General features: G+C 37.2%; 3 protein-coding genes across 4 annotated transcripts; 1 reads left to right on the forward strand and 2 right to left on the reverse strand.

The window, feature by feature from the left end:
- Positions 1-4,318: 4,318 nt before the first annotated feature.
- On the forward strand, positions 4,319-6,012 carry LOC116169621 (phenoloxidase-activating factor 1-like). Of its 2 annotated transcripts, none has more exons than XM_031485763.1 (5): positions 4,319-4,481; positions 4,625-5,132; positions 5,178-5,365; positions 5,412-5,498; positions 5,548-6,012. In XM_031485763.1, the coding sequence occupies exons 1-5, from the start codon at positions 4,418-4,420 to the stop codon at positions 5,889-5,891; spliced, it is 1,191 nt and encodes a 396-aa protein (XP_031341623.1). In that variant the 5' UTR covers positions 4,319-4,417; the 3' UTR covers positions 5,892-6,012. The 2 variants fall into 2 exon arrangements, with proteins under 2 accessions (XP_031341623.1, XP_031341625.1); XM_031485765.1 differs by having other exon boundaries at positions 4,321-4,481; positions 4,871-5,132.
- A 4,337-nt stretch (positions 6,013-10,349) lies between these two features.
- LOC116168392 (protein croquemort-like) lies at positions 10,350-16,176 on the reverse strand. Its single transcript, XM_031484197.1, has 7 exons — positions 15,675-16,176; positions 15,321-15,629; positions 15,072-15,272; positions 11,878-12,089; positions 11,657-11,824; positions 10,712-10,909; positions 10,350-10,664 (listed from the first exon to the last, which is right to left on the reverse strand). The coding sequence occupies exons 1-7, from the start codon at positions 15,792-15,794 to the stop codon at positions 10,424-10,426; spliced, it is 1,449 nt and encodes a 482-aa protein (XP_031340057.1). The 5' UTR covers positions 15,795-16,176; the 3' UTR covers positions 10,350-10,423.
- Positions 16,177-18,014: 1,838 nt separating this feature from the next.
- LOC116168980 (venom allergen 5-like) lies at positions 18,015-20,190 on the reverse strand. Its single transcript, XM_031485012.1, has 3 exons — positions 19,172-20,190; positions 18,707-19,122; positions 18,015-18,657 (listed from the first exon to the last, which is right to left on the reverse strand). The coding sequence occupies exons 1-3, from the start codon at positions 19,286-19,288 to the stop codon at positions 18,366-18,368; spliced, it is 825 nt and encodes a 274-aa protein (XP_031340872.1). The 5' UTR covers positions 19,289-20,190; the 3' UTR covers positions 18,015-18,365.
- Between the last annotated feature and the right edge of the window lie 5,817 nt (positions 20,191-26,007).

Genomic DNA, 26,007 nt, shown 5'->3' on the forward strand with positions numbered 1-26,007 from the left:
AATTCCTCACCTAGTTATACATACCTAGTCTAAAATGATTTATAACCCTAACTGTCGTCAGTTCTATATCTAGTTCGTTTATTTAACAACGGTTATCTCGGTATCTTGTGTAGTGTTAGTTACTATCCAATTCATACTTTCACGATAGGGTAATTCGTGCATACCCGTCCTGGTACTTGTGGTTTAAGACCAACTTTAAACGAAACAGTCAGCGATATCCTTCGTCAAACCGTTTTCCTTTAGTTCTTATTTTGTCGTTTGACGTAGTCACGTTTTATGATTGCGATAAAGGAAATTAGTTGTCGTATTTGATACCTAAAGCTAAAATAACTTTTGGATATTTTTTCACATTCTGCCCATCAGGAGTTCTGCAGCTTTCTGGGTAAATACGCTATGTCGGGACGTGTTCCGACCATGAGATAGGCTAAAGCACCCACTGCTTCTCTATATAGAAAATGATTTCCTTCGCAATCATCCACTTTCCATGATTCGATAAGTACGAGTGTTGCCACTGGATTTCTGATTTTTCAGTCAGTATATTTCTTACCGAGCTTCACTGAATCGTAGAAGTAACAGAAGATGACTAATTTCCAGAGTGTAATTCAAAACCACAGCCAGCGACTAATACGATTTAGAACCATTAATCCATTCATAACTGCGCGAGGATGACGAAAGCTCATTTTTTTATTCCAGTCGAGAAAGTAAGAATGTTTTAAGAACCTCGACCCTAAGAAATTTCATTTTCACGTCATTCGTAACTCAAATAAATGCATTATAAAGTCCTTAAGAGAAGACATCTGACAACAACTGTCCTATTCGCCGAGTTGTACCTAGAAGTAATTGTAATGCAAGGTTAGCACTATTTATTTTTAACTTGTCAAAGTCAATATTAAATATTTTTAAGATCCACTGTAGAAAAAATACGAATACTTGTTCCCACCTTAGTAATATCCGCGGTCAAAAAATGGCCGCTGGTAATTTTGTCAAATGCAGCTTTGGAATGTTAATGTCTAACTAGATCCCAGTGGTATGTAGGGTGACTTAAATCAGCGATTTAAAAATAAACGTGGAACTGCACCCGCAGACGATTCGATTAGTACTGAGATTCCCACTCCGTACTTCGGGTGAGCAAGAAAGATACAACGGATAGGATGAGCGTGAGTCACACGAAAACTTGATTTCTATATATGTGATTCCTTTACATTTGTATATAAGCAAAAAAAAAAAAATCAAATCAAATCAAAATTCAATTATATGTATTGTATTGTATAAAATATACGAGGGACACTAAAAAAGAAATCTACGTTTGCTTTGGGCAAATGTAACAAAATTACCTTGAGGATAAGCACACGGTAAACCCAGGCAAAGTAGAGTTGAGCAGGGGGGTGAATGTACACAAAAATAAGCAAAATATCAAACAAAGGTAGTAATTACAATTCGATTGTATCGAAAACTAGTATGTAATCAAACGTTATATCAAGGAGTCGTCGAAAATAAAAAAAAATACTTTTGATTTTCGGTTGGCAACCTTGTGAGCTCAAAAGGGCGCGTTCTGCCTAATCTGTAACTGCTAACAACATTAACAAACAAATAAGGAGGGTAGTGAGTAGCGCGGCATAAAAAATATTGCGTCTGACTGGGAGGCAATCGGATATTAAACTGTAATTAATACTCAACAAGAATCAAAGATTCGAATAATTTTACACTAGCAAAATTTTGATCGACCACCGGTTATCCTTAAACATCTGTACGAAAGCATAAACTTGACGTTAAATTCGAGAAAAGAAAATTTTTATTCAACAGCAATGCAATCTAATTAATTCAAAATGTAAACACGATAATATGAGCGAATTGTCCGGAGTAAAACAAATAATTGTAGATATCGGCTTCGGTCTCGGTAACTTGGAAAATTAATTTACAAAGCACAAACTACTCTGGGAGTAACAAAAGTAATTGCCAACAAAATCGGTTGGCGGGCGATATAATTCTTCGTAGCAAAGCAAGTAGGGTAAGTAAAATCGGGTATATCGAAGCAAATCGCAGGATCGTTAACCTCCAAAGGGTTTCGTTAATACTTGAAATCTCCAGATATAAACAATTTCGAAGTCTAGATAGTAATGATCAATTTCACAGAGATCGGCCGGTAAGGTAGAAACTCATCTACAGCATACGTTCATCGTTAAGCCCTAAAAAACATATTTAATGAGAAAAATGTTGCGTAATACTGTAACATACTTCGTATTAAAGTATAAAGTATAAAGTGATTTATTAGCATCTTGACATATATGGTATATGATAATGCAAGTCAAGTACAAGAATAGATACACAAAAGAAGATAGTACACACGGCTCAGTTTCCTTCACAGAGTTTGCAATTCGTAGAATTCATTTAGTGAATAGAGGGCTTGCCTATGTAAATATTTTTTAACTATATTTTTGAAAGAGTTGAAATTATTGATACTTTTAATTTTAGAGGGCAATGAATTGTACAACTTTTTGCAAGCATAAAACGGTGACTTATAAAAAGTTTGTGCAAATCTGTCCGTAGCAAGTCATTAAATCTTGTATTGTAATTATGATGTGAGTTATCGCTAAATTTTGTTATATTACGCTTTGCATACTTTAGACAGTTGTAGATATAAATTGAGTATATCGTCATAATTTTATGCTTTTCAAAAATCGTTAACCTATATGCAAATACAGATCCGTAAAAACGATTCAATGCAGGTAGACAAAAGTCAATAAAAAGTAATGGCGCACCGAAGAAAAATTTGCATGTAAGCAATGCGAAAGTGGAAACTTCACTGAGGGGAAAGAAATACAACTGTGCGCAAGATTAGAAATACCATGAAACACATCTGTACGACCTCGGACGACGAAACAAGGAACTATTGTAAAATACTTTTTAAACTAAGTGGATTACAAAGTAAATACCTTCATGGCGTAAAAATATGAAATACCTGTACATGAGAGCAACAATTTAAATATGAGCACAAATCAAGCGGAATTTAAATCAAGAATATCAATCGGTATAAAATAACGTTACACTACCTCTGGTATAGATCGTCGGCAGATTTTATCAATTGATCAGTCTTTCTAAATCCACACTGGTTTTTGTCGATTTTGTGGCTTTCTTCTAGGTGTTTATGAGCCGTGTGGTAACCATCCGCTGAGAGACCGATGAAGGACGATAACTGTTTGGGTCCGTGGGCGATGTACCTGGTTTTAGTATCGGAACGGCGTGGGACTCGAGTCACTTTTTGGGAATTTTGTACGAATTCTATATTTTGTTGAACATTTTTAGAAGGATGTTTTTTAGTGCATTTTTTTTAAAATGTGCTATTGTTTGCGTTTTGTCCGTCCGTCCGTCCGGGCCCACTTCTGCCGCTCTGAACTACTTCTAGAGGAATTGGTCGTAGAGTCTTGGATTTTTTTGCAGTAGGTACCCTATACCTTGAAGGTGTGCCAGACGGCCAGCAAATTTCGCTGTGTTAAAGGTGGGGCTCCCCATGCATGCTGTTTTTGAAAGTAAAACGTGCATACCTTACAACCAATTGGTCTCAGATTTTGCATGCGCCTGCCTTTAGTGGTTCCAAGTGAAACTTTTGAAAATGGGGGGTTAACACACGTCCTACCCTTCAGGCTACCCAGGACGACTCTTTTTCGAGATCAGCGAGTGACGGGGCCGGGGGGTGGGGGGTGTTAGAAATTAATTTTATCTTTCATGGCATTCTAATTAACAATCTGAACGAAAAGAACCGTCTTCTACCAACTACTGCCCTTCTTTCTGTCCCCTTAAAACAGGGTTGGAGGGGGGGGGGGGGGGAACTGGTTTTATCCTTTATGGTACTTTAACGAAAGGTCTTCACGAAAGGAATTTGTTTCTACCATTCATAGTCCTCCTCCTCGACCCCTTATCTTGATCGGATATATTCCCTTATATCTCCAGAACGGACTGTCGGAAGAGGATACTCACAAAGGGCGATTGGGACGTCTGCAAGAAATATATCCATTGGTGGTGGTCAAAACAAACACTATTTCGGTTAAAAAATGCGCTTTATACATGTTCAATACATTTTTTGAATAACTTCCTAATTTCGGGCATAAACAGTTTCCATTCCGAAAAATCCAATCGTAAGAGCCATTCATTCACGGAATTTACGTTTCACACAAAAAGTGAGCGTGTTTTCGTTTTCCCGTAATTACAATCTGTTTATTATTGTTGTTGATTTATGGTAATTGAGTCAAGGTCGACGGTCTTGTCCACAATCTGACGTCAAAACCATTACTTAAGTAAGATCGAATTTAACCGATTCGAAGATTATCATCGTTTAGTACGATGCGACCGGTTTCCAGTTGAGGAGGCTACGTAGATTCTTGTTTAATAAATCGAGCGTGCTCAATTGCAATAATTAAAGATGCGTTACCAAATATTGCTATTAGTAAATTGTATTTGTTATGTTATTGTTGCTGACGAAATCGGTAAGTACCTTAACACTCATTTAATACTGCTGCGTTTTCAAAACATTGTCCCATAAAAGTTGTGAAGACGCAGTACGGAAAATCTAAAGAACTATACTAACCTCCCAGAAAAATGTCGCGGTTAACTTCTTCACTATTTTTAGTATATCCGTGTGTGACACCAGATGCCGAGCGGGCATACTGTACGTCTTTATTTTCTTGTCCGCACTTAATGAAAGCATTAGGTAGCACAGACCCACTGGCCGTTGAGTTTGTAAGGCAGTCGATTTGTTTGGGGTGTGAAGCCGGCGACTTCATGGTTTGCTGTGGTCCACCTCCTTCACAGAAAGAGTCCCCTATACCGTCGCCACCCACTACTGCTACAGCCATTAGTGATAAATATTCTTCAGATACCAGCACGAACGAAGATCTCCTGCTTAGATATAAGGAAGCTGTGAAACAAAGACTGTTACCGGACCAAAGGTATTGCGGTTACCAGCACAAAGATGACCGCCCGTACGACAGCCCTATCACCGCTCTGGACGAATTTCCGTGGTTAGTACATGTGAGGTTTTCCAACAGCGAGTACGAGGAGCAGTACGCGGACAGATGCAGCGGAGTTCTCATCAACAACCGCTATGTTCTCACGGATGCTTACTGCGGAGCCGAATCGTAAGTTGTCTTAACATCATTTCCAATAGTGAAATGTTTCCAAAGGATCAAGGTAAAGATTGGGGAGTACAACACGAATCAATCGGTCAGTTGTGACCCCGCATCTAAGCTAGAGGACTGCAACGAGCCAGTCTACGATATAGCCGTCGAAGAAATCATACGCGATGGTAAAAAGTCCAATGGACCTTACGATTTTTCCTTGCTCAGATTGGTCAAGCCCGTAGAATATTCGGGTGAATACCTCATCTGTCCAAACATTCTCTACAAGTTGATTTTCAGATTTCGTTAGACCAATTTGTTTACCAATCGACCAGAGCAAACGTCCCAGTCCGACGTCCTTGGTATTCTCGGGATGGGGTGCTCCTAGTAAGTGACTTAGCGGCTGATAAATAAACTACATACTACATATGTCTAGATAGCACGGGCATTGCGAAGAAAAGACTAACTTACAATGTGGTTAATGACGAGGTTTGCTACAAGGAAAGTGATTGGTTGGAAGGAAACGTTAAGTTCGCCAATGCCAGCTTTATCTGTACATCGCCGCCGATAAATCCGACGACCTTGGCGTGCGCCGGAGAGCACGGCGGTCCATTTATGTACAGTCTCACGCGAAGAATCCAATGGTACGTGGAAGGAATCATCGTGAGCGTGATGCACAAAGAAGGTTCCTCTAACTCCTGTAACGATAAATATCCTGTGAATGGAATTAGAATTACAGATAATACAATTGATTGGATATTATCAACCATTAGACGTTAATATTTATTTATATGTACTTAGGGAGCAATTATTATCTCATTATGACATATTAGAATTGTACTTAACTAGCTAGAAGTGTTAGTATACATTCTTCAAATAAAACACTCATTTCATCCCTCTACATATCGTATAGATAACATTTCCCTTCATCCTTTTTTATAGTGTGACGCACAAACTAAGAAAATGGGATCAATTTAATGCATCCTCGTCTTACTGCGACTCTGATAAAAGAAAGAGAAGACTTTTGGGGGTGGGAACCTCATAGACTTGCATGTTTTAACGATCACTTTTATTTGGACAAGTTTCTATTGATGAACCAGTCGATTTATAGATTAAATTAACACACTGCCTTTTTTTTCGGGCTTCAAAAAAAATTGTCTCAGATCGACCCGGAAAAAAATTTTCTTATAGAATGTAGAATCCATAATTCCAAACAGTACCAAGATTGGGCTACTAGTTCAAAAGTTACAGCCCTTTGAATTTTCTTTCGAAATTGGTTTCCTTTCTAGTCTATAACTTTTTATTGAGATGTCTGATCGAAAAAGTACGAATTGTTTTGGATTCTACGCACCAAAATTAATAAGAAAAAGTGTTTTCTCGAGAAATTTTGGTGTAGGATGGGGAAGGCACCGTGCCCCTGCGGATATGCATGCACTCCATTCAAGATGTCAAATTACTCTTTGTCTTAAGTCCCGCTTACGCGTCAGTTCTACACTTTCCGAAACCCTTTTGAATACTTTCCACAGCTAAACGTGCCTAAGACAAAAAGTGCAGAAATGCGAAAAAGCTTGGAAAGCTCTCACATGGCCCTAAAATTAGTGTAAAAAGTACGAGAAAGGACTCATTCTCTAGAACTTTCTAGGCTTCTTCTAAGGGTAGATAAGCGCTTTGGAAAGGACTGTAAAGCTGGGTGTGAGTCTGGATAGTGTTCTGCAAATAATTAGTGTCAAGAAATGTTTGCGTTTTTTCAAAGCGAATAATAGCTCGAAATCTTGGAACTGTTTGAAATTATGGATTCTACAGGCCACGTTCTATAAGAAAAATTTTTTCCGGGCCGACCTGAGACAATTTTTTCTTCGGGGCAAAAAAAAGGTAGTGTATAACCTTCCTTTTTTCCAAAAATCGACTGCACCAAAATTTCTCTGGAAAACACTTTTTCTTCTTAATTTTGGTGCGTAGAATCCAAAACAATTCGTACTTTTTCGATCAGACTTCTCAATCAAAAGTTATAGACTAACAGATACTTTATTAAAATCGTCAAAAATCTAGGTAAAGGTATACCAAAGAGGTATACGGACGGCCGTCCGTTTACCCGCCCTGTCCTTTGGCATTCCAAAAACGCTATGACGCAAAGGAATAGGCTATAATACAGGAGCGAAATGTTTTATTTTCGAGTTTCGTGGTTTACACCTTTGACAGCGAAAGGCACAAATCCCAAAATATTTATAGCCTCACCTGAGTTTTTATTTAATAAATAATCAAAGCAGAATACATTGTGCTGACCTCTGTCTTTATTATTGGGAGACTAACATTTTATCGCTGAATGCAGGACACTTTATTACCACCATTATTTTAGTTGGAACTTACACCTCAAAGATGTCGCCACACTAATATTATAATGTACTTTATGAAACTAACGTTAGATGTCAGAGCGCTCTTATTAAAAACCATAGACGCTTCCATAGATATATGAAGTTTTAACCTCAAATTCATTAATGAATGTTTATTTTATAGTCAAAAATTAAACTTTGTTATCATTCCTTTCTCGCTTATAGCCGTTTGCACCGACAAATTTAAGTGGAGCTTAGCTTAAGCGTACCTTAAAATCCATGGCAATTTGGCAACGATTATTGAGACAATGGTTACCATAGATTTTAAGCTACGCTTAAGCTAAGCTTCGCTTAAATTTGTCGGGCATTACAGGTTTAAATTAGGGAACTGGCTAGTGGGAGCAGAGCTGTGCAAAGGAATTGGTACAAAAGGCTTGGAAAACCCTCAAGCTCTAAAAAAGCTTGCAATTCCAAGGCTTCAAGTCTTTTCTAAAAGCAGGGCTTTGGAATTTAGGTCTAAAGCTTTTTCGGCTTGCGAAGGAGTTAAGAACTTTAGTTCGTTCTTTAAAGGAGTTCGGTTTCTTTTCATAAAGCATTTCAATTCCTTTTGCGAAGGAATTCCATTCCTTTGCTAAGGATTTCAATTTCTTTTAATTCCAAATCCCAATTCCTTTTCCTAACGGATTTCAATTCATTTTTAAAAAGGAATTCAATTCAATTTCAAAGGGCTTTGAGCTTAAGGCTTCGTCACTTTAAGCCTTTTTTAAAGGGCTTTGGAATTTTAAGCCCTTTTCGTGCTAAGAGGAATTTCCATTCACCATTCCTCTTACACGGGCTTGAGGGCTTTGGAATGAAGCCCATTGCAAAAGGGCTTTGCACAGCTCTGAGTGGGAGTGACAGGAAAGCGGCAGACCCAACCTTTGCGGAAAATGATACTGTTCGCTCTGGGTCGTGCAATCGAAGACATGTAGTTCTTGATGGATGAGAAACGTTAGCATTGAATTCAGACAACACAGGGAAATGCTTTGTAACCAAAACAGGAGGACACCGTGGAGAACTCGCAGAAAACCCATTCTAATGCAATTCAAACTTCTCAAGGTTAAAATCGGAACGATTACATGATTGCAGCAGCTGGCGATGGTGCGAAGCTATTCTTTAAAGAATTGAGCCTAGAGTTTATTTGATAGAACTACGGTTATAGAAACGGTAGTGAAATTGGCAGCGAAATAAGGCAAAAGTGTTACGCAGTTTGCAATCACGAAAAAATGTGTTGTTTGTGCGATCTTCGTGTGAAAGTTGTTGTAAAACGGTTCAGTTTAATGTACCTGTTATTGAAATTGTTCTTCCAAGGGCTTTAAATAAACTCATTAAGAAGTTACGAATTGCAAAAATAATGTTTTCTGTTCATTGAGTATGATGTGTTGCCTACAAACCAGGCTACACAAATATCGAGTGCCCATATTCAAATTACGGATTTGTTTGAATCTCCCCAATCTGCCGTTTTTATTGAGGATAAGGAGGGCCTCCCCGAACGAATGGCCGAGGGCCCCGAAAAACTTAAAAACGGCACTGTATTTAAGGAATAATAAGTGCGACGTTGCTATTAATCGCATAAATTGAAATGAAATTTTAAAAGAAGGTGCGTCCGTGGCGACATCTCAACTAGACTTCTAAAACTATAATTAATAGAAAGTATATCGATTGCCATGGAGATGGCGCAGTAGTACTTATTGTATTTAATCTATCTAGTCAAAAACGGGACCTTTAAACTACAATTGCTCCATACATTTTGAACTGCCATTTAAGGAATAATAAGAACGAGAAAATTGAAAGGGCTGTAACTTTTGAACTAGTAGCCCAATCTTCGAACTGTTTGAAATTATGAATTCTACAGGCCACATTCTATAAGAAAATTTTTTTCTGGGTCGATCTGACAATTTTTTTTGAGGGCCTCAAAAAAAGGCAGTGTATAACCTTCCTTTTTTTACCAAAAATCGACTGCACCAAAATTTCTCGGGAAAACACTTTTTCTTATTAATTTTGGTACGTAGAATCCAAAACCATTCGTCCTTTTTCGATCAGACTTCTCAATCAAAAGATATAGAAACCAATTTCGAAAGATAATTCAAAGGGCCGTAACTTTTGAACTAGCCCATGGGGTTTCGGATAGAGGTACTGGTATTATCTATGGTACTCTACTGAAAAGTCGCAATGAAAGGAATTTATTTCTACCAACCATAATCCGCCTCCTCAACCCCTTATCGTGATCGGATATAAGTAATTCCTTATATCTCAAGAACAGATTGTCGGGGGGTACTCACAAAGCGCGATTAGAACACCTGGAAGAAATATACCTATCTATTGGTGATGTCAAAACTTTCAGTGCAAATATCCGTTGAACACAGTGTCAAAGGAGCGTACTCTCAAAGGGCAGAAAGAACGTCTAGATGAGACACATCTACTAGCGATGTAAAAACTTAAGTCTTTGATTCTTCTTGCATTGTAAGACATAGATTTTGAATGTATGTACCTATGCCAAGTGACCTTTAAATGTTTATGTGTAAAGAGCCCCCTCCCCATTAATCATCTACCAAGAAAGAAAACATCAATAAATATATCATGCTGATACCATCATGCTTTTTTGGTTGTTATTTCCCTTTCTCTCTAAGAACAACACAAGTACAAATGAAAAAGTAATCACTGGTGCCATTAATGAGCTGTTAGAAAGTAGACCTATAGACCATTTTGATGTTAAATGTTCCTGTAGAGAAAAAACACTACCTAAATAAGTAACTTTGAAGGTATTTGCATTTTTACTTAGAAAAATAGGAATACTTTAAAATTGCCACTGCATTGCAAACGGCAAGTATTTACAAAGATACGTATGATATTGTAAATAATCGCATACTCATAAGAAAAACAATTGTATTAAAAGGATTAGAATTAGAAAATAGACACTAGCAGGTAAGTTATACTTAAAAATTATGATTCATTTTCGATCAAGTGATCTTCCTCCTCGTCCTCGGTTCTATTCCTGTAAATTAATATAAACCCTACAATCGACATAAGTAAACCGAAAGCAAATACTGTCCACCCGACATAGTGCCCGACACTTCCCAAGCCGACAAGTAACGTCGTCATACTGCAATACTTCTGAGGGAGTTCGGCCACTTGAGAGAACCATATCATTGGCATGTACATCGGCGGTACGTTATCGAAGATGCTACAATGCAACTTTAATACATTTCTTGGGCACATAAAGAATCTCACCTCATTCCCTTAATGGATTCTATTCGGAGATTTAGCTGAAGTTGCACCTTCGCGGCTAATGTGATTCCCGTGACAGGTTCGATGGTAAGATGCGATTCGTGTTCAGTCTTATTGGGTTTTAATCCCGTCACTTTCTGCAAGTAACTGGGATCGGCTAAGTAAAAGTGCGGGTAAGACATGTACGCGGGAGACCCGAACCTGCAACAATTTATCAGTTTGCGTCTTCCACAATTACAATAGTACTTTGGGTACGCCAAAAAAAAACTGCACTTTTTGATTGGAGTATGCCACTTTCTGTGGTAATAGTTAATACCAAAAGGCAACTTTTGAGATAGGGAGCCATTCGAAAATCCGTGCAGGAAACCAAAATGGTGGCCGTCAAAATGGCGCCATTAGCCGCAATATATTTTTTTGTATCTCTGCTCCTAATAGTCCGATTTTAATTTTCTTTTTTTTTATTGAAAGCTCGAGGAAACTTTTTTGCTATATTAACATTTATTTCTAAAAGTGAAGGATTTAGCACAATTTTAAAAAAGTGTTTTTTACGAATTTGAATCACAAGTAAGCTCAACCTGATTTTTATGTGTAACTTGTCCACGTCAAATGTTAATATGTACGGATTTGTATTATTCAGCTCTTAAGGTCTGATGCTGAATCGGTCTATACGATTCAAAGTCCTTAAGTTTTAGAGATAAATGTTAAATAGCAAAAAAGTTTCCCCGTCACAAGAGCTTTCAATAAAAAAAAAGAAAATTAAAATCGGACTATTAGGAGCAGAGATACAAAAAAATATATTGCGGCTAATGGCGCCATTTTGACGGCCACCATTTTGGTTTCGAGTGGCTCCCTCTCTCAAAAGTTGCCTTTTGGTATTAACTATTACCAATCAAAAAGTGCAGTATTTTCCCCATTCTAGCCATGTACCCGACGTACTACAAGACAAACCTGCACACGGAGATACTCCGCGCACCACTTGCTATCACTTCATCGCCCCGATAACAGGATTGCGCCGGATATTTGGTACCGTTATCGAACGTGAAGTCTGTTCCGATAAACTTTTTCCCCTCCACATTTAAGACGCTTTCAGTTCCATTGTGTTCGAAAGACAGCTGCCTGTCGATGGGAGCATTTGTCAGCAAAGGTGGCAGCACTCGCAGAGGACTTACCCACAAATATCGGACGCAAAAATTTCGACGTGCTCTCGATTCGAAACCGGAGGCCACAGCTCTCCGGTCGTGCCATTTACGTCCCCACATTTTCCCTTATAGGCCGTAGTATTCGGCATACCGTTCCATAACGATAACTCCCCCAACGAATCCATGTCACTCTTCCCGGTGTACATCGTAAACGTCCCATCGTATGACGCCGAATTGTTCCTCTAACACAAATTTTGCAGTAAACATGTGTCAGGTGAAATCGGTAAACATGAAAATGAAATTGAGGCAGGATGACTCAATCCCTATCCTGCTAGTATTGTTTCATTCCTCTAAACGGGCTAGAAGGTTCTGAAAGGAGTCTAAATGCTCAAAAAACGATATGAAAAATATGCGGACCTCTTGCTTGACCCGAAAATTGCAATAAAAAATTAGTACAGAATTTTGGAATTTTAATCCGGCCAATTAAGTGAGTATAATTAACCATAGCTAATTGGACCAGTTTACATCTGAATTGCTGTATTTATGGAAGATGATGGCTTGTATCCTGAATGGCCCCCGTCGGATGTGTAACTACTTTTGTGAAAAATATTAAATAACCTAAAACCCACGGGGTTTAGGCACGGGACACCCCTTATAAAAATTGAAGAGCACACATAAAAGACTATCGAATAGAGAAATAAAATTGTGGTAATTCCCTCAGATTAACCGTTAACCTAAGAGTTAAATAATAGAGTGAAAAATAATAGTTATGACACTTTGAAATTTGGAAATTTTACTATTTTTTTGTAAACACCCTGTATCACTAAATCCAGCTTTCATTGATCAAATGTATTACTTAACTCTAAAATCAAGGTCGCTACGATTTATCAAAGCGTCAGAAAAAGCCAGGGGCGGTTTTGGGGGGGGGGACAGGGGCGATCCCCCCCCCCCCTAAACATACTGCTCAATTGTTTTTTTTAATTCATTAAGTTTACATAACAATCGAATTAAATAGACCTAACCACAAACCACCTGACTGAAAAGTAAAATTAAATAAAATAGGTACACAAAATAATGTCGGCGGGGGCGGAATCGTGTATTGTCCAGACTGCGACTCACGACTGTACTTTAGCACTATCATTATCGCCTCTCGTATTTTTTCTGTCTTTGTCAGTATTCGGAAATTAATGCGGCAATAGATAGTTTAACAAAAAAAACAGCTGAAATTGGGTCAAAGCTACTCAAAAAAAATTCCCGCGCACCTCTGCATCTGCAATTCTGTAGCTTTTTTATTTTCGCCCCCCCCCCCTGAGTGAATGTATAAAACCGCCCCTGAAAAACATTAATAATTTGGCAAAAAACTAAAAATAGTGAATAGGTTTCCATGCAAAGGTTCAAAAATGACATCGACACCAGCTAAAAATATACAGGGCGTTACCGCTTTCAACGCGTTACCACGAGCCAAGAAATGCCATCCACCGCCACCGAGAGCTTAGTTTTTTAAAAAAATAGGTATATTTACGTTAGGTGCAAATTATGACGTGGCAACGCCTCATATCACGTGACCTGTACGAAAAAATAAAACAGCGGTAAGTTTAAAATTGTGCGCGAGATTTGAATTTTTGAATTTCCAAGCGCCAACGCGGTAAATTCGAAAATAAATGTACAGGGTGTTGCGAGAGTTGTATACATGGTGAAATTTTGTTACGGTAAGCCATTTTGTTCCAGTGCGACCATATGTCATGATCATCAAGCGGTATAATTTGTATAGGGAGATGCGTGCAATTGAATTTTTGCGGAAGATTTGAATTTCCGATTGTGATAGGGATTTGTTAGTGTTACAACTTACAAGTATCGGGAATATAGTTTTCTGTAATTAGCATCTAGTGCGTGATTCATGAAATAGTGTCGTGGTCGTAAAAATGCGAAAATAAAAGTATAGGGAGTTGCGAAAGAAGTATACATGGTGAAATTCTTCTGTTTTATTTTACTAAAAAATTCCCCAATCGAAATTCATTTATCGTTCCATAATTCAAATCTGCACAAATTCAAACTTACCACTGTATAACAATTTTATTTTTCCAGTCAGGTCACGTAATGGACGCTGTGTGACTACAGGTAATGTGACGTCAGAGTGGAGTGCACTCTACTACCACACATTGCGATCGAGAACTAGCGTCGACTCGACGTTTGACCTTCAGTGAGTTTTTAGTTTGGACAACAACCACGATTACCTTCAGAGAGTTTCACGATTGGCGTTGGCGCATGCGCAGAACTCAAAGTCAAACTGCACCAGAATTGGTGTTATACTAGTGCAGAGGTCCCGAAATTGCATGTTGTTGGTTTTGTGCAACATGTTGACAAAGGCAAATATAATTGCAGAAACCCATTATAAATTGTTGTTCATGAAATAATTATTGTATATCGTATAATGCTTTTTTAAAGTACAATATGAAAAGTATGTCAAAAACTGCTCTTTATAGCAGAAATAGTGAAAAAGGAACTTTTACAGACTCACGGTAACGGTTTCAGTTGTCAAAAAATTGGTAATAAACAAAGTTGTAGATAATGTTCCACTGAATATTATTTATTTGAAACCTTTTTCGATAACTCTTACCATTTTACTAAAATTCCCACGCAAACAGAATGGTACTGGAAAATGGCGGCCATTTTGAATGACGCCATACTGGGAATAGTAATTATTATACCCAGTATGACGTCATTCAAAATGGCCGCCAATTCCTGATTTTGTCAAAAAAAATCACCTGAAATTCACAAGGTAATTTTTTTAACAAAATCAGTAGTAAGTACATGATGAGGAATACCGTGCCAGGCAGCATATTAATATGTGCCAAAGAGGACGCCCCTATTAAGGAAATAATCTCGCCTTTTATGTCTATCTGAACCGTAAATGTTGATGCCTCTCGAGAAATGAGCAAATCATTCAAAAAGCAATTTAAAAATTCAAACAGCAAACTACACAAAAATGCAAGTGTTTCCCTCTCAATGGTACTGTTGACCTAAAATGTGAAGCAGGATAATGGACACTAGCAGGATACTCTTTAGGGAACCTTGCTTCCAGTGGTACTGTGAAGCAACAAAATTTCATGTATATCTCTCGAGGCAGGATAGAGTTTGGGTGATCCTACTTCCAGCTCTAGCTCCCCGACTTCTATCTGTAGTATTTTTAAGGGGAGGGAGCTTTCTTTTCTTTTGAAACTTACTGCGTAAAACCAGCCGAATTTCTTAAACGGTATCTTAACGTGAAACTTGTCCAGTTTGTCTAAAATCGGATCCTCAACACCTTTAAATATTAAATCGTCCACAGTTCTAGTAAAGTACAGATTTTCGTGCATATCGACTAGAAGAAAATTGATGGCTTCCTTTACAAGTGTCGGCAAGTTTTTCACTTTCTCTCCGATCACCTACAATAAATTTCGGTCATCGTTCCACACTTCTCCACCCGTACCTACAATTGTTATCGGGTTTATATTCGTAATGGAATCGTTCAAACTTCCATTGGACATCGACTGAACGAACTGCCACGTTTTCACTTGCCGAAACGTTACGGTACTATTTTCATTCCACGTCACGTTAACTCTAACATGGTGCTCGCTGAACACGTACGGTCCGCACTCGTGCATCTGTGGCTTCACAGTCCACTTGCTTCTCACGACTTCCTCGGCGTTCGTCCAATTGAACATGTACATCTTCATGTAAATCGGAATCGGGGTGTCCTTCCATAGCTGGTAACTTTTCGATGAGTTTGTCAAAACCAATTCCTGGAAATTTGAGATGAAATTGCGAAGTTTACCGGGCCAACTTACCGTAGTTAAGATTCCGTTATAGAGCGTAGTCCAGAATAGGGCGAGCACTACGCCGATCGTTACAAATACGCCCCCTAAACTGAGAAGCGTACACACACCGCATTTCTTCGAGCACGCCATTTAGTTTCAAGGTGAGATGTTCACTTTACAAGAAAATTAAATATTTGTCGATAACATATCTAGCTTAATGACAATAGGATGTACTTAAAAGATAAATTTAGCTACAGCACAAATAAATGAGTCACTTAATTATGAGTAATGAGGGGAGTAAATGTTTGAATTATTTAAATTAACTAAGTAAAAACAGTGATAAAAACGAAAGTTGGTGTGATAATTACAAGTGAAAGGGAAATTTGTAAAACAATTATAAATGCATAGCGGTGCGTGTGTTGACCGAAGCAAAAGACGAAGAAAAATAAACAGTAAAACTTAATTAACAATCAATCATTTCTATTGTATTTTAATTTCTTTGAAAAAAATAAACAATTATGTCACATCTAACCTTCAAATTTAACAGCTGAAGAATATTTCGTATACAGACCCTTTTCTATACAAAAGCAATATTCATAAAAGGATACACACCATACTATACAAGGTGCGACAAATATTTGTTCTCAGAGGTCTTTAAAACAGTAAATACAACAGTAGTATATTTTTAGTTAAATCCGATAGTATACAATTAAAGGATATTCCCTCCAAAAACTAAACAGGGCCTAGCTACGTTAGTTATGAACATTACTATGACGTTAAGTACGGTAAAGAAGGAACAAACTATAATGGCGTAATAGTAATTAGTAATAATATAGTTCTATTTTGGAAAAGTCTGCATTTTTGATTTTGATGTTATTTTAATGGTTAATATAGTCCAGGAAATAGAGTTTTAACTTGCAAAATGAGAATTAGTTTCAATTTCTTTTTGCATGTCATAGACATGGTGGTTAAGATTACAGGGGAGGACTGGCCCGGGGGGGCGGGTGGCGATTGCCACCTGGCCTGTACGTCATAATGGCACAGTTGGAAATTTATAAGTATGTGCTGTATTTAGTTTCTTGCACTATTAATAAGTTATTAATGTATATTTTGTTACTTTTAATTATCAGCTGCAATTTTAAAAAAAACCTGTATTGTAATTGATTTCCGAAAAAGGAGTACTTTAAAATGAAGCAAAAAATGTTTTTGTGATGCACCGCAGAACTACCCCCCCGCCCCCTTCATTACTACACTAATACTTTAATGGCCCGTAACCTATGCAATTCCACCTGGCCCGCCCCTGACTAGAAACCAATTTCGAAAAAAATTCAAAGGGCTGTAACTTTTGAACTAGTAGCCCAATCTTGGAACTGTTTGAAATTATGGATTCTACAGGCCACATTCTATAAGAAAATTTTTTTCCGGGTCGATCTGAGACAATTTTTTTTTTCGGGGCTCAAAAAAAGGCAGTGTATAACCTTCCTTTTTTACCAAAAATCGACTGCACCAAAATTTCTCGGGAAAACACTTTTTCTTATTAATTTTGGTGCGTAGAATCCAAAACAATTCGTACTTTTTCGATCAGACTTCTCAATCAAAAGTTATAGACTAGAAACCAATTTCGAAAGAAAATTCAAAGGGCTGTAACTTTTGAACTAGTAGCCCAATCTTGGAACTGTTTGAAATTATGGATTCTACAGGCCACATTCTATAAGAAAATTTTTTTCGGGTCGATCTGAGACAATTTTTTTCCGGCCTCAAAAAAAGGCAGTGTATAGCCTTCCTTTTTTACCCAAAATTGACTGCACCAAAATTTCTCGGGAAAACACTTTTTCTTATTAATTTTGGTGCGTAGAATCCATAATTATCAGCCGCAATTAAAAAAAAACTGTATTGTAATTGATTTCCGAAAAAGGAGTACTAAAATGAAGCAAAAAAATGTTTTTGTGGTACACCGCAGAGCTACCCCCAGTCTCTAGGTCTCTAGATAACCCAGGGCCCGAGATCTCGAAGGAACAGACAGACAGACAGACGAGGGGAAAATTGAGCATATAAGCGTTACCGCAACTTCGTGTGTTATGCTAGAAGACTCTTTTGACCTTTAAGAGCAAACGAGGAAACCCGCAAAGGCATGAAACCATCAGTGGAAAGCAACTGACTTTTTTTTTAACCTAATTTTTCAGCAATAAAATGTGCTGGTATAAATTTCTTCTCAATTTCCGAGCAAAATAGCTGATCCAAATGCTATTTGCAGCAATTAAGGGGAGCGGGGGAGAGATATATTTATACTGTTTGCATATTTTTGTAGTCACAAATTATTGTCATGATTTCTTTTTGATCGGAAATCTTTTTTTAAGTAAGAGATCTAGTGTTTTTGTATAAATATTTCATATGAAAATTGGTGTACAAGTTAAGCTAATTAATCGACTTTAAGGTTGTGTTTAAGCCGCTAGAGTTAGTAGGGATAGCACAAAAGTTGGTATCAATTGATGGTATTTTTTTTGCTAAATGGCGTAGTTCTCCTGTAAAATGCTAAAAACGAAAAGAATGTAACTTTAAGTTTCTCAGCCTGTCACCTGGGATTTTGGTTTCGGCTAATGGTCAAAATTTCCAAATAGTTCACTTCTAGTTATAAGGCGGTGAACACACCTTTTCTTTATTTCTCTTAAAGATACATTGTTATTCCGTTTGCAACAAACATTATTAATTTGCTTATTAGTGTTACTCTAATATGGGAAAAGGAGGTTCCCAATCCTCCCAATCATCCCCCTCATGTTCAGTCACTTTATTCGAATGCACACATAAATTTTTGTAGGTTTCAGACCTTATGGAACACGAATCGCCAGGCGATCCCGCCTGATACATGGTTCCTCCTAAGATATTACCCCCAGGTCCGTAATTACAATACAGGTACATTCCCTTTATGTTACGGTTCCCATACATTGTTCGAGCGCATCCGATATGACTGGTTCTCGCCCATGCCAACTGGGTAAAGTGCCCGATAACCTTTCCCCTAAAACGAATTTTGTGTATTTATTCAAAGATCTAGTTCCTACACCCACGTTGGTCTATAGCTATTAACAACATCAGGCTCCATATCCTTAACTTCATTAAACCAAGAAGTAACCGCCTCCTCGATGTACTTCTCATCGGAAAAGTTGAAATTTCCGCTACCATAAGTGGTATACATATTTTGGCCGGCGGCCTGAAATTTAGACGTTCTTCTGCACTTATCGTGCGCCCCCCATTCCATGCAAGCGTTCGCATAACATTGAGCCACAAACTCTAATTCTTGGTCGTAATTCAGCCTGATCATATCCGTCGCACTCGGTAGTTTAATTGAAGTACCCGGTATACTATAGCCATTGGCGATGGTGCTGCGGTATTTGTTATGAAGATCAATTAAAACCTTACGGGCACCTCCATCAATTGGTAACATTCGAAAATGAACACCGCATCGCTCGCTACAACCGCATGGCTACAAGAAGACAAAGTGGATTTGGCAATCGGTTTGGTTGTACTGCTACCTTTCTTCTACAGACAGTGTTCTCATCCTTTTCGCATGGTAGGTTGCAGAAGTAATTTGCCAAACAGACAGACGCTAAAGCGGTTGTTACAAAAATGTGTAACCAGTGTTCCATCATTACCCGACTTCAATAATTCAATCTTGACGTATGTTTCTATGGTAGCGTAGCAACAACCTTTGAGTTAAAATATTTGGTGTGCAGATTTGCGAAACCACCCTGATTTGGAAGAAGTAAATGTTGCGGTTCGCCACTCGTTTAAATTTCATGGGAGGATTTTCTTTAGGAAATACTCGAAACTTTAAAAATGGTCACCAATATTTTGTTCTTGAAATACGAAAGAGCATCTTTCTTTTTTTGTTCTTATCAATCTTATTACAAAATCTCATTACAGAACGGTTTATAATGATGAAGGAACTCCGGTTGGAACTTCAACATTTCACCAGAAAAATGTACCTATTTTGAGTTCCAAAAGTAACTTCTATTGTTATTAATAAAAGTACCTCATACACCCTCAACGGTAAGATGAAAAACCGGCGTTTAATCTTTTCATTGTAAGGTTTAGAGCCATTAAATTTATTAGGAAGATAAGTAGCCGAGCTATTGTATCAACATCATGGAATGTATCCAGAATGGACACGTGATTGGGGCGTAAAAAGACTTGAAATTTGCATTACGCAAAATAAAGTTTTAAAACTAAAAAGATGAACATGGTAATTCCGATACAAAAGAATCATCTAAAGCTTTCTTATTATAACGTGTCAACTAAATCCCTATTAGTTTTCCTGTTATAAATTGCCTATCAAAACAATGTTAGGCATTTACATTTAAGTGCAGTTTACGTTAGGTATGTCATTTTGCTTAGGATTTCTCTCGCGAGTTGCAATATTTTCGGCTCCCATCATACTTATTCGTAATTGTTGGTAGCAAATCGGATAATGTAAACAGAAAACCACCAAAACAACCCCTAACAAAACTCTGCACTTTAGATTAGATATTTTAAAAGTTATTAAAGGAGTATCCCAAACTCTAAACAGAACTAGAAAATTTCACCAAAAAATAGGACAAAATACATACTTCCTCTGGTAGCTCTTGGAAGTTGGAGTTGACAAATATAACTATTTTTTCTTGTAAAGATTAGGATGTTCGTCTGTTTTGGACAACGCCTCAATCGTTCTAAAACTGTTCGTATCAAGATTTGTTATCATTTTATTCTTATAACTATAGGTCTTCTAGTATAAAACCATTCGCAGGTAGCCGCCCACTGCAAAACTTATGTCTTTTTCTTTGCTCAGTGGTAGAGCGTTGGGTGTGAACCTGGTCCGAGGTAAGAATTTCCTTAGATCCGTTTCGAGTATTCTGCCGGCTACTCCGTCTTAGGTTTTCCTGCAGTTTTCCGAATTTGTAAGGTCGGGAACATATAAATAATAAGAAAACTATGCAAAATCTTTGCTTTTGAAATTGAGGAATACGAAAAAAATCCTTATGTAGAGACGTATAGTTCATGTAGAATTTAAGTTCTGTGTAAAATGTGGGGTGTCCCTTCAATGGCACTAAAGTTTATTGTGATAAAGATTTGCAACTATTTTTAAAATAGGAAAATGGCTATTTTAAGAACTTTTTCGGTAGTTTTTTTCTGAGCAGAGTGCAGGATCGCAGGCATATACCGGTATGGTGACTTGAACAACGCACCATAGGTAATTCAATAGTAATTTCTTCATTTCTGATTATTGGCTTCCCTAATTATTTTAGAGATAAATCTATTTAGGTTTTTTGTAGAGACAAAAATTACGAATCCATGCATACTATGGCTTTTAATTTTTTGAACTTTAAAACCAAGAAATTGGGTAACTAAAAACTGGCGCTTTTAAGCAAATCAGTGGTGCCATGGTAGTTTTGCGATCAAACAAAGCTCACTGATGGCGCTAATGGGAAATGCAGGCGCTTTTGTTTGATTTCATAATTCCATGGCATTACAGACTTTATAAACGCGTCAGTTTTTAATTTTTAAATTTTTACTGTTTCTGAATTAATAAAATACAAACAATAGTATCTACAGATTCGCAATTTTTTTCTCTACAAGAAACCTAAATAGACTTTATTTCTAAAATAATTACGGGAGCCAATAATCGGAAATTAAAAAATTACTATTGAAGTTCCTATGGTGCGTTCGTCAAGTCACCACCCCGTATAATAAGATTGAGCTATGTACCTATAAGTAAAAAGTGATTTCATATTTGGCAATTCTTTTTGTATTAATTTTTGGGGGAGCTAATTTAATGATTAAGTAATAAGACTGTAGGATTAGTGATGATATTCAGAAGAAGTTCACCTTTGGCACAAAGAGAACCGCCCTGGAACCACCTAAAGAAGACCTTCCTCAAAAAAGTCGTTCTAAGGTTTTGTTTGAACTTTGTGGTAGGCATCCAGATCCATAACTCGAAATAAAATTGTCAAGTTCAGATGAGCCTACAGCTATTAAATTGTTCGCACATTGTAAATTAAATAACACACGAATGAATTTTTTTTGCGTTCGTTCATCACGTCTTCAGAAAAATTCTGTATTATTGTTTCACTAATAATGAGTAGGTACCTAAATTACATTCTGTATTCTGCGAATTTCCCACAACGTGACTACCTAGTACCTATGCTAGTACATAGCATATCTAGATGATTTTGCCACGTGTAGAACTATAAATTATTAATTGCTTACTTCTAAACGTTCATATATTCGGGGGAAAAACATAAAATACATGCGCCAAAAATACGAATTTGTGGCCAGTGAACTTTTACTAAGTACTTATATGAAAGCGTATGCGATTTAAGTAGGTACCTAACATTTGAAATATTAAGGTAGGTTATTTAAACGAGGTCTGTAGAATGTGATGACTCAGTTGACGTACTCGAGAATGTAATAACAAAGGAGCATTATTGTCGCCTGTCGGGATGTTTGCATGGATTCTCTTTATTTTTCTTACAAATAAAAATGAGATAAAAGTAGGTATAATATTCCTTCTGTAAATTCGCTTTGCAAAACGCGCCATCTATTCTAGTGTAGCGCCAAGTGGCAATTTATTGTTAAGAGTTTGTAACATCGGTTACTTTTAAAATTCACGACTTCTGCGCCCCCTTTTCAGATTGTCGCGTCCAGTACTAAAAAATCTCGATGTCCAAATCGGTTACCTTTTTTTTCCGTAAGGTTGTTTCACTATTCTATTCTTGCACTATGGCAATATTAAACCACGCGTTTCTGGCATGTATGGTCAGCAGCATACACCTAGGGAAGATAATGTAAAGGCTCACCGTATACGAATAGGGCACACTAAACTTACGCATCAACATCTGCTTAAAGGTGAAGCTGCTCCTCGCTGTAATCAGTGTCAGGTGGTATTGAATATAAAACACGTAATACAAAATTGTCCAAAATACCAACTACAACGCCTTACACATAAATTAGAAATGGCGTACGTGGATAACTTGTGCAACCTTGTGAATATGAAAAGGGCACTTGAATTACTGAAAGATGTCGGTATATACCAAGAAGTGTGACCTGAAAATGCGAGGTAGTAGAAGCAGTTGTGTGGTACAAACTGGTGTATAAAGGGGATATGACCTTAGATGTTAAACCCTATCAAAAAAAAAATGAACTCTTCTCTAGGTCTTAATTTGGGCTAAATTAAACACAAAACTATAGCGCTCAGGGCCAGCAAACTTTGAAAACGTTTCTGGACGGTTTTGCTTAATTAGGATGGCAAAAGCTCTAGGTACAACACGTCTGAACTAAATAGCTAACGCCTAACAGACCACAATGAGAATGTATTTCGTCTGGTAACTCGAATACAGAAAATGTCGGTAAAAGTGGCTGTGGTTGATTTAAAAATGGCAAATTTCATTTGAGATTAATAACAATTCGGATATTTGCGAGAACTTACTGACGTGCAGCTTAATATCACATCCTATTGATATTTCGAAAGCTAAATGAAGTGAAAAAGTTTAGCAGTGATGTAGGTCCTTCTTAAGCAGCTTATAACAACCGTCGGCTAGCTCTTCATCTTTTCCAAGTACTCAACAGATTGACATAATCAGCTTAGGATCGCGACTCATTCTGTTACCTTAATCTGTTTATCCTATAACCATCGAGTCTTGGTAAAAGTAAAAGGCTATTTTGGAAGGACAACATAGAAAAATATTATGTTCATTTTGGGCTTCCTGTTTTGTAAATAAATATTTAGAAATTTTTTTGCCGATGGCCTCTGCACGAAGAACGTTCTTTGTCGCTCGCGCTCCTTTAATTAAGAGATTCTATATACGGGTTGCCGTCTTCTCTCCTTTCTTATAATACATGGCATTTCCGCCTTTTCATAAATAATTCTTTATTTTGTAAACGTCTACGCGTTCCTTAATCCTTTTAGATATACTTAAAGCGACCGACACCGACAGATCCCCAATAAAGAATATATATGGTATCTACATAACGTGTATAACCAGCAGGTATCAAAGGGAAGCGACGGTCTACAGTTACACCTGGGCCTCTCTCTTACAACTTAATTTTTTTACTTTTGATGCCGCGGAAATTTTAACGCCAGATTATCGCGCGAGTTCGCACGACGTAAACAATTGCATTTTCTTCTCAGACTGTTATTGTCCAATTGTTAAGCATTTGAATGCGTCTCACAGTCTAATGTTAATATTGGTGAAATCGATGTCGTAATAAATTATAGGTTGGAGGAACGGTGTTTCCGACAATTGCGAGCTGCGTATTGTACGCAATGACGCGGCAATAAAGTACAACAATGGCGACCGCTCGAAATTAGCATAACTGACAATATTATTACACGGCAGAGTGCCATCAAAAAGGTGCGAGAATAATGCCGAAAGTGGCGTAGGTTTGTAATTACGACGGAGCCGATGTTCCCCGTGTTTTGGGCACAATCATTATCTTGAATGATATTGGTTAGTTTACATCCTCTTCATAATCTACACTAATTTCTATGTTGTCGAGCACAAAAGGCAATTGTGTGAGATCGCGCGAATTTTCGCCTTGTAATACGAAACCTTTCAAGGCGCGCACACATTTTAAGACGCGCCGATAATGCGTGCGTTAATTTTTTTTTAAAGAAAAGGACACGTCAACAACTCCATAAATAAATAAATAAATAAATAATGAATTAGCGTGACAGCAAATAGTAGCTTAAGTACTGTCACTCAAGAGTGTTTGGAAATAATAAGCCGGAAGGCACCCTTGTTTGAATCTGCGTGCGTTCCTAATTGCAAAACAACAATCGGGACTCGAGTGCGAATAATTTGTACACAAACAAAACTCTCCTCCTTTTTTTTTGAAGTTTGCTAATGCAAACTGGATTGTACAGCTTTGTTTGTTTCATGATTTTGTAGTGCTAGTGCTTTTTTGCGTGTAGAGGAACGATTGCTAGTTCAGAAAACTGTAAATGAAGATTAGCGATTAAAATCACATTTTTCCTAAAAATAAAATTTTTAATTTTTTGGGAAGAGTGCTTTGGAAAAACAAAATGTTCTTTTATTGTGAACAAAAGTTTGAGTTTTGACAGCTTGATCCATCTGTCTGGTTGCAGCGTTGGCAGGGAACTAGTGTTGAGAAAATTCGATTTTCATCTTACTTTCGTTTTGCATGAAAATACATAATAATTCAAATTAGAACAAAATACATAAGAATAAATAATATTTTCGCAATAAAACTAGCACAAACGTAAATGACACTATTTGAAATAGGTAAGTCAACCTTTTGTTAAAAACAAAAAAAAAATTGTTTTTGCAAAGCACACTTCTCAGAAAATAAAAATTGTAATTTTAGGATAAATGTGGTACTGAACCACCATGTGTGATATATCGTTGTAAAAAGAAAAAAAAGACGTATTCTCAAAATGTCAAATTCCAAAACGGCGCCCATAAGAAAAATTAAAAGTTACCACGTGTTTCTCCGTCACCTTAAAAGTTATTAAAAACGGGATGCCATATTCAAAATCTCCATTAAAAAGTGTCTGAATAATGTGTTAATTAGAAATGTCTAGTACAGGGTTTAGTAGGTAGTTTACAATGAAAAAACTAAAAACGAAAATAAGAAATTGTTTTTAAAAAATTATTTTTTTTAGCAATTCAAAAACCAGCCGATTTAAATAAAATTTGGTAGGCTTATTTGACATAATAAAGGCCTTCTTTTGGTGGGGGGAATAAAATAAATGAAAGCAAATTGTTTTTAAACAACGTTTACATCCTGTAGGTAGAAAACGAAGCAATGCTAGGATACGATTATATTAAAAAAAATTCTTATTTTTGGCTGGTAAAATTTTTGCACTCAATTTTGAATCACCCTGTATAAAAATGTGCGCAAACTTAAACGTAAAACGTTTCGTCTTAGTAAGATAGGCGGAAATTAATTACAATAGATATTAAGAGAGACTCAGTAAAAGAACACATATATACAGATTAAAATGTATGCAAGATCAAATGGCGCGTATCAGACTACTAAGGAGTAGTGGTACGAAAAACCACGTGGGATTTGGAAAGTCAAGTGGGTAGGTAAGTAGGTACTAAAGGTGGTTGGACCCATTGATCGCCTTTTACGATCTCCAGGGCGAGAGTGGGCCTATTCTATCCCCGAACCCACACGGGATCTTATTATTATTATTAGTGTATTGCCGAAACCAACCGACCGATTTGGTGGAAATTTGAAAAAAATACATTCAACAAATCCAAGATTGTGAAAATAGAACAACTAACACGACTTTGTTATTGGGAGGCTTTACATTCATTAAGTTCATTAATAAACATGAGCAACGTACGGCGAGGTGGGACAATTAGAA

The sequence above is a fragment of the Photinus pyralis genome, unplaced genomic scaffold (assembly GCF_008802855.1).
Source record: "Photinus pyralis isolate 1611_PpyrPB1 unplaced genomic scaffold, Ppyr1.3 Ppyr1.4_LG4, whole genome shotgun sequence".
Classification (NCBI taxonomy): Eukaryota; Metazoa; Arthropoda; class Insecta; order Coleoptera; family Lampyridae; genus Photinus; species Photinus pyralis.

Excerpts from the sequence above, each read along its gene's own strand:
- LOC116169621 (XM_031485763.1), top strand. The coding sequence starts at position 4,418 with ATGCGTTACCAAATATTGCTATTAGTAAATTGTATTTGTTATGTTATT. Across the intron at positions 5,133-5,177 it reads GCTTACTGCGGAGCCGAATC|GATCAAGGTAAAGATTGGGG; the intron begins GTAAGTTGTCTT and ends ATGTTTCCAAAG. Across the intron at positions 5,366-5,411 it reads CAAGCCCGTAGAATATTCGG|ATTTCGTTAGACCAATTTGT; the intron begins GTGAATACCTCA and ends GTTGATTTTCAG.
- LOC116168980 (XM_031485012.1), bottom strand. The coding sequence starts at position 19,288 with ATGATGGAACACTGGTTACACATTTTTGTAACAACCGCTTTAGCGTCT. Across the intron at positions 19,123-19,171 it reads ACACTGTCTGTAGAAGAAAG|CCATGCGGTTGTAGCGAGCG; the intron begins GTAGCAGTACAA and ends GTCTTCTTGTAG. Across the intron at positions 18,658-18,706 it reads GTTAATAGCTATAGACCAAC|GGGAAAGGTTATCGGGCACT; the intron begins GTGGGTGTAGGA and ends AATTCGTTTTAG.
- LOC116168392 (XM_031484197.1), bottom strand. The coding sequence starts at position 15,794 with ATGGCGTGCTCGAAGAAATGCGGTGTGTGTACGCTTCTCAGTTTAGGG. Across the intron at positions 15,630-15,674 it reads ATAACGGAATCTTAACTACG|GAATTGGTTTTGACAAACTC; the intron begins GTAAGTTGGCCC and ends TCAAATTTCCAG. Across the intron at positions 12,090-15,071 it reads AATTCGGCTGGTTTTACGCA|AGGAACAATTCGGCGTCATA; the intron begins GTAAGTTTCAAA and ends AATTTGTGTTAG.